Genomic DNA, 7,315 nt, shown 5'->3' on the forward strand with positions numbered 1-7,315 from the left:
AACGGGGCCAAGCCGCCACCCCCTCCCCCCTCGCGGTGGTGGGGATAGGTTCACAGGGCGGCTGGAAAGCGCCGGTGGCCGCGCTCCGACGCCCCCCGCCCCCCGAGACCAGGCCCAGCAGCTCCGCTTTCTGCGCGGTCTCCGCGAGGTGTCGCCTTCGGCCGAAGAAACCACCGCTGCGCCACCCTCGTCGCCCGCAGTTACTTATTTATTTATTTTCAAACAAGGGGGCGCCCCTCTCCTTTCAATTTAAAACTAGAAAAACCTCCGGCGGTCTCGTTCCTAAATGGGCGCGTCCTTTCCCTCCCACTTTGCACGCTGGCTCCCGCCTCTCTTCCGAGATCACCCACGAGCAACCACCCACTTCCCCGCCCTCCCCCGCCTCCACTGCCCGGCTGGACCTTGGCCTCGAGCTCAGCTGCACACTCGCGCCGTCGAAGCGGGGGCTGGGTTGGGAGCCTCTGAACTGTCCCCCACCACCTCCCGCCCCAACCCCACAACCTCAACCAACACCACTGGAGCCCTCCGGAAAAAAATTTTTTGTTTTTTTAAATGCCGAGCCATGGCCAGGCCCGCGGGTTGGGTGCGGCATTGCACGGCTCGATTCGCAGCTGGTCCGCAGAGTGCACCCGGTGCAAGCCTGGGGGTCTAAAAGGGCGGGAGGAGCACGCCCCGGGCTTCCCAGCTTTGCAGCCTCCTTTCTGCAAAGAAGAAAAGCAAGTGGCTTTTGGCGCGAAAGCCTTGGCGCCTCCCCTGATTTTTATGGAAATCAAGAGGGCGGGGTAAAGCCGCGCTCCTCTGCCTTTCTCCCTCCCCCTTGTCTGTGCCGCAGCCCCCTTCTCTCCCCGCCCCCCGGGTGTGTCAGATTTTTCAGTTAATAATATCCCCCGAGCTTCAAAGCGCAGCCAGTGACAGTCATCTGTCTGGACGCGCTGGGTGGATGCGGGGGGCTCCTGGGAACTGGGTTGGAGCCGAGCTCGCGCTAGCCAGGCGCAAGCGCGCACGGACTGCAGCCACCCGAGGACCACCCCCCGTTCCTGGCCACCCGGAGACCCCCGCACAGAATCTCCTCCGGATCCCCGGCAGTCGGCGGGAGGTAAGGACCGGCGCCCCGGGAGAGGCGAGCGCGGCTGGAAGGCAAACCCCGGACGGGATCGCGGCTGACGCACCGGGGGCCCGAATATGCCCGGGGGACTGTTTCCGAAACAAAACCATCTCGGGGTTTTCCCTGAAAAGCCAGTTCCACTCTCGAAGGCTCCGGGACTGGAGAGACCCGCCCTAAATCCTCTACTGCCCTTGCCAGGGGGGTGTAATGGCTTCATCGAAAGGAAATTCACCCTTCTCTAGAACGTTTGTCTGCATCTGAAGTGATGGGGAGCTGGTGCGTCCCCACCCCGAAACTGGGTTCGTCTCCAAAGGGTGCCCCCAGAGGAAGACGAAAGGGGTTCAGCAAGGCGAGGCCGTTGCGGTGGTAATCTGGGTCACGGCTGCTCCAGCTCGGAGGAGACAGCGGCTCTCCGCGAGACCCTCTTAGCGCTGGTGCCCCTGAACCGTTCCCAGGAACTGGGGTTCAGCCTCTCTCAGGAAGAGGGCGTACTTGGGGGTTTGGAGCAGCGGGGGTGGGGTTAGAGACGTTCAGAATCAGCTATTGGCAGTACTTTGCCTGCAGCCAGTGACTGCTGGGGGCGTCTCATCAAATTTTGGCGGGGGGAGGCGGGGGGCGCGGATTCAGGATTGAGGTGCCTGTTGTTGGTCTCGGTCTAGAGAAAGGATTTTTTCCATTTGCAAAGTTGTCTGAATTCCGCCCCCTCCCCTTCCCCCGCTATTGCTTGCGGTCCGGAGGTGGCAATTTTACAAAGGAGGAATTGAGGGTACTCTAAATCCTATACCCAGTTGCTGAGTTGGAGGCCTGGGCTTCCTCTGAGCAGCTGGCCCTACTTAGGTGCCACCGGGGCTGTCTGTGAGCTGGTGGGAGCTAGAATTCTGCAGCCTTGAACAGCCCCTTCCCCCAGGCATTGCCTGGTGTGAATGAAATGGCAGTTTCCAAAGTTGCAGAGCCAGGCCACCACCCCCCGCATCTGCATGCCCCCTCCCACCCCTGTCGTAGACAGCTTGTACACAAAAGGAGGGAGGGAGAGAGCGAGAGACACAACTTCCTCCACCTTCGGGAGCGCTGGGCGGAGTAGGGGGCTTGGAGGGGAGACTGAGGAACCGAGGAAGAGGGGGTGACCGCTGCTTGTCGTCCCCCCCCCCCCACCCCCAACCCCGTATCCGGCTCCGCTTGCCAACCGTCTCCTGGTGTGTCTGTCGGTTGCAGTGTTGGAGGTTGGCGCAGGCCCCCGCCCTCAACGCCCCCCACGGGAAGGAAGCACCCCCCGAACTAAAAAGAGCGGAGAGGAAAGAAGCCCTCATTCGGGGGCCAGGAGGCGAGCCGATGCCGAGCTGCACCGCGTCCACCATGCCAGGCATGATCTGCAAGAACCCAGACCTCGAGTTTGACTCGCTGCAGCCCTGCTTCTACCCGGACGAAGATGACTTCTACTTCGGCGGCCCCGACTCGACCCCCCCGGGGGAGGACATCTGGAAGAAGTTTGAGCTTTTGCCCACCCCCCCTCTGTCGCCCAGCCGTGCCTTCCCGGAGCACAGCCCCGAGCCCCCGAACTGGGCCACCGAGATGCTGTTGCCCGAGGCCGACCTGTGGGGCAACCCGGCCGAGGAGGACGCGTTCGGCCTGGGGGGTCTGGGAGGTCTCACCCCCAACCCGGTCATCCTCCAGGACTGCATGTGGAGCGGCTTCTCAGCCCGCGAGAAGCTGGAGCGCGCGGTGAGCGAGAAGCTGCAGCACGGCCGGCCGCCCGCCGCGGGGTCCGCAGCACCGGCCCCGGGCGCCCCCAGCCCACCGGGCCGCGGCCACGGAGCCGCGGCTGCCGGGCCGGGCCGCCCCGGGGCCGCCCTGCCCGCCGAGCTCGCCCACCCGGCCGCCGAGTGCGTGGATCCCGCCGTGGTCTTCCCGTTCCCGGTGAACAAGCGCGAGCCCGCGCCGGTGCCCGCCTCCCCGGCCGGTGCCCCGGCGTCAGCGGCCGCGGTCGCTTCGGGGGCGGGCAGTGCAGCCCCGGCGGCCGCCCCGGTAGTCGCCCTTCCGCGCACCGGCGGCCGCCTGGCCAGCGCCAGTGACCACAAGGCCCTCAGCACCTCCGGAGAGGACACCATGAGCGACTCAGGTAAAGCGGGAGCCAGGGTCCGGCTGCCTCCTTGGGGCGCTGGGGCTGGGGTGGCCCCGCCCCGTTTGTGGTTCACGAGTTCTGGCTTTGGGAGAGAGTATTTTGGAGACAGTGCTGATGGCTGAGAGGTTAGGTTTTTCCCAAGCGGATCCCCAGAGTTCGGAGAAGAGGGTGAGTGAAAGCTGTGTTCTCCAGCCTCAGGTTAACTGAAGTTCGTTCAGCTCCCTCCGGGAGCCTGACTCCATCACTGACCCCCACCCCGTCCCGCATCTCTCTCGGCAGCGTGCCCTCCAAGGGTGGGGGGCAAATTAGGAAAAGTTGAGTGGTTAAAGCTGAGATGGGGTTCAGGGGGCCACAGGCTGCATTGCTTGGACAGAAACTTCTTAGCCCAAGGGGTGAAAAAAGACTGAGACACAGGTCAGGGGTGGAGAGACGCTCCATAAACGGCAGGCCTGTGCAAAATCCTATTAAGGGTGCAGGAAGTTAAGGGGCATTGCACAAATCGCGAGTACCGATTTTATTTTTTATTTTTTCAAACCTCCGTACCTTCCCTCTCTCTGGGTGGTGGGCTATTTGCTTCTGGTCGGTCGCCAGCAGGCGGCGATATGCTGGCCGGCGGGCGAGCGAGGATTGGAAAGGCTGGGGGTGGTGGGGCCACCCCTCCTCTCTTTATTGAGCAGCTGGCGGCAAGTACCACAGCGGTTGTGTGCATTATCAAGGGGCGGCCTCTTTACAGTGTGCAGTGAAAACCGGCCGGGTTTTGTCTTCTAGCCAGAATTCTAGGACTAATTTCAGATCCGAGTTGTTTCTGTAACCCAGTGCCCTTCAAAGGTGAGGGCGGGCGCTTAGCCGGCTGTCTAGGAATGCTCACACCCTGGAGCACTCATTGATTAGTTCTATTGTGTGCCTGCTGCTGAAACTGAAGGGTAGGGTTAAAACCAAGATTTTGCCTGGAAGTGAAGCACTCTACTCAAATACTGGAATAGCTCTTGTCCCTGGAGCTGGGAGCCTGGGACCTTGAAATCCAGTGTTTTCAGAATACAGATGCATAAAAAGCCTAAATTTCCTTTGGGGCTGAGGACAGATTGGTCCCAGGCTCCTGGAAGGAAACTTGGTGATAAGCCTCCAGTTTGAACGGGTCTGTCCCTTTAATGTCTGTGCCTTGACAGCTTTCGGTGAGGAAGCACTTCCTTCCAACAGCTGTCTTCTTGGCAGAAAACCAAAACATTGGCTTAAAGGGACCCACAGACTGGAACAGCCTCACATTTCGGCTTTAGAACAAATCCCACAATTGTTCAGCTTTCCGGTCCCCTTCAGATCAAGCCGAAGATGTGTTTTGATTTTCATGCTTGCATTTTAAACAATAATTTTCTATCCAAGCCTGGTAGTAAATGAAAAGGGAGGTGGGGTGGGGAATGGACACACGATGCTACACGTTCTTGTGGCTGTTGGTGGTGACTTTGAGAAGAGGTGCCCGCTATTTGGGTTTAGAGCTCCGGTGGATTACAACTTTGCAGTTAAGGTTTAATCTTTGTTAGTTGAAAAACTGCTTACTGTATAGAACTCATGTTCATGGAAGACAAGGTATTTTTCTCCTTTAGTTAATTAAATTGTTCTTTAAGTTTATTTGACTTAAAAATCAAACTCCATCATGTGTAAGTAGTGGCTAGCTGAGGCTCCTAAAATGAGAAGTGTCAGTTAAGTATGGAGATGGAAATATAAATAAGTCTACGGGGCGGACTAGCGACGATGATGAAAGCTTACTGTTTTATTGAGCTTCTGTCTATATATTATCCCTTCAACTTAACCTATGGTGTCATTCCCCATTTCATTGCCGGGGAAACTGTGATGACTTGTCTTGACTCCATTCTGTCTTGACTCCAAAGCCAAGGTTCTTTTTGTTTCTGCCACCCACTCAAACTTGAATGGAGGATGAGGATGGGGAGGGAAAAAATATATACATCTCTGTTCAGAGACTGATGCTGATGGATCAGTCATAACAGACCACGTGCTGGGGCCTACCTTGTGAGACTGTGTATATCTCATTCCTATGTGCCTTACCGTGAGAATAACTCTCATCTTGTTCTCAAAGATGATGAAGACGAGGAGGAGGAAGACGAGGAGGAGGAGATCGACGTGGTGACTGTGGAGAAGCGGCGGTCATCCTCCAGTAGCAAGGCTGTCACCACCTTCACCATCACCGTTCGTCCCAAGAGTGCAGCCCTGGGCCCCGGGAGGGCTGCGTCAGGGGAGCTGATCCTCAAACGCTGCGTCCCCATCCACCAGCAGCACAACTATGCCGCCCCGTCGCCCTACGTGGAGAGCGAGGAGGCACCCCCCCAGAAAAAGATCAAGAGCGAAGCCTCCCCACGGCCCCTCAAGAGTGTCCCCCCGCCCAAGGCTAAGAGCTTGAGCCCCCGCAACTCTGACTCGGAGGACAGCGAGCGCCGTCGGAACCACAACATCCTGGAGCGCCAGCGCCGCAATGACCTGCGCTCCAGCTTTCTCACGCTCAGGGACCACGTGCCAGAGCTGGTGAAGAACGAGAAGGCTGCCAAAGTGGTCATTTTGAAAAAGGCCACCGAGTATGTCCACTCCCTCCAGGCCGAGGAGCACCAGCTTCTGCTGGAGAAGGAGAAGCTGCAGGCCAGACAGCAGCAGTTGCTAAAGAAAATTGAACACGCTCGGACTTGCTGAATGCATCTCAGAACTGGACAGTCACTGCCACTTTGCACATTTTGATTTTTTTTTTTTTAAACAAACCTTGTGTTGACATTAAGAATGTTGGTTTACTTTCAAATCGGTCCCCCGTCGAGTTCGGATCTGGGGTGGGGAGCAGGACACGAGGGGTCCTACCAGGACCTGCATTGATGGGATGCTGGTGACCCTGGCGGCTTTCCTGTGCGTCACTTCTGAGACAGCGGTTGAAGCCTGTGACCGTTGGGAGCCTTCTGGGGCTGTTGAAGTCACCTTGTTTGTTCCAAGTTTCCAGACAGAAAGTCATTCCTTCTTTTTAAAATGGTGCTTAAGTTCCAGCCGATGCCACGTGGGGGTTTGCCACTGATACCCCTGGGGAACATTTCTGTAAATACCATGGACACACCTGCCTTTTTGTATACGTCCTGGGTAATGAGAGGTGGCTTTTGCGGCCAGTATTAGACTGGAAGTTCACACCTAAGTACTGTAATACCTCAATGTTTGAGGAGCATGTTTTGTATACAAATATATTGTTAATCTCTGTTATGTACTGTACTAATTCTTACACTGCCTGTATACTTTAGTATGATGCTGATACATAACTAAATTTGATACTTATATTTTCGTATGAAAATGAGTTGTGAAAGTTTTGAGTAGATATTACTTTATCACTTTTTGAACTAAGAAACTTTTGTAAAGAAATTTACTATATATATATGCCTTTTTCCTAGCCTGTTTCTTCCTGTTAATGTATTTGTTCATGTTTGGTGCATAGAACTGGGTAAATGCAAAGTTCTGTGTTTAATTTCTTCAAAATGTATATATTTAGTGCTGCATCTTATAGCACTTTGAAATACCTCATGTTTATGAAAATAAATAGCAATTAAATGATGCAACATTTTTTTTTTCCTTAATAGCAGTGGTTAAACTCTTACCTCTTAAGCAGCGATTGTAAAGAGCACATAATCTAGAGAGGGAACTTGGTTTTCCAAAGATAAGTCGCCATTGTCCCCTCTTGGTGGGGAGGATACTGAACTTAGGAAGGTTATGAGCTTTCTCCCAAATTATACAATATCGATACGTTATTAGTGACTATATGTGCTAGCAATAGCATCGCATAGTTTACAAAACATTTTCCTATGTTGCTGTTTAGTCACTAGGTTGTATCTGACTCTGCGATCCCATGGACTACAGCACGCCAGGCTTCCCTGTCCTTCGCAGTCTCCTGGAGACTGCTCAAATTCATGTCCATCGAGTCAGTGATGCTATCTAACCATCTCATCTTCTGCCATCCTCTTCTCCTTTTGCCTTCAATCTTTCCCAGCATCAGGGTCCTTTTAACAGCTGGGACATCAGATTCTTTAGAATGAGAAGTAAAATTAAGGCCCCAAGTTCTG

General features: G+C 55.2%; 1 protein-coding gene across 1 annotated transcript; it reads left to right on the forward strand.

Annotated features, from left to right (window-relative positions):
- Positions 1-588: 588 nt before the first annotated feature.
- MYCN (MYCN proto-oncogene, bHLH transcription factor) lies at positions 589-6,814 on the forward strand. Its single transcript, XM_069580219.1, has 3 exons — positions 589-1,096; positions 2,318-3,221; positions 5,314-6,814. Exons 1-3 carry the CDS (start codon positions 941-943, stop codon positions 5,916-5,918), a joined length of 1,665 nt encoding a protein of 554 aa, XP_069436320.1. The 5' UTR covers positions 589-940; the 3' UTR covers positions 5,919-6,814.
- Positions 6,815-7,315: the final 501 nt, after the last annotated feature.

The sequence above is a fragment of the Ovis canadensis genome, chromosome 3 (assembly GCF_042477335.2).
Source record: "Ovis canadensis isolate MfBH-ARS-UI-01 breed Bighorn chromosome 3, ARS-UI_OviCan_v2, whole genome shotgun sequence".
Taxonomy (NCBI): Eukaryota; Metazoa; Chordata; class Mammalia; order Artiodactyla; family Bovidae; genus Ovis; species Ovis canadensis.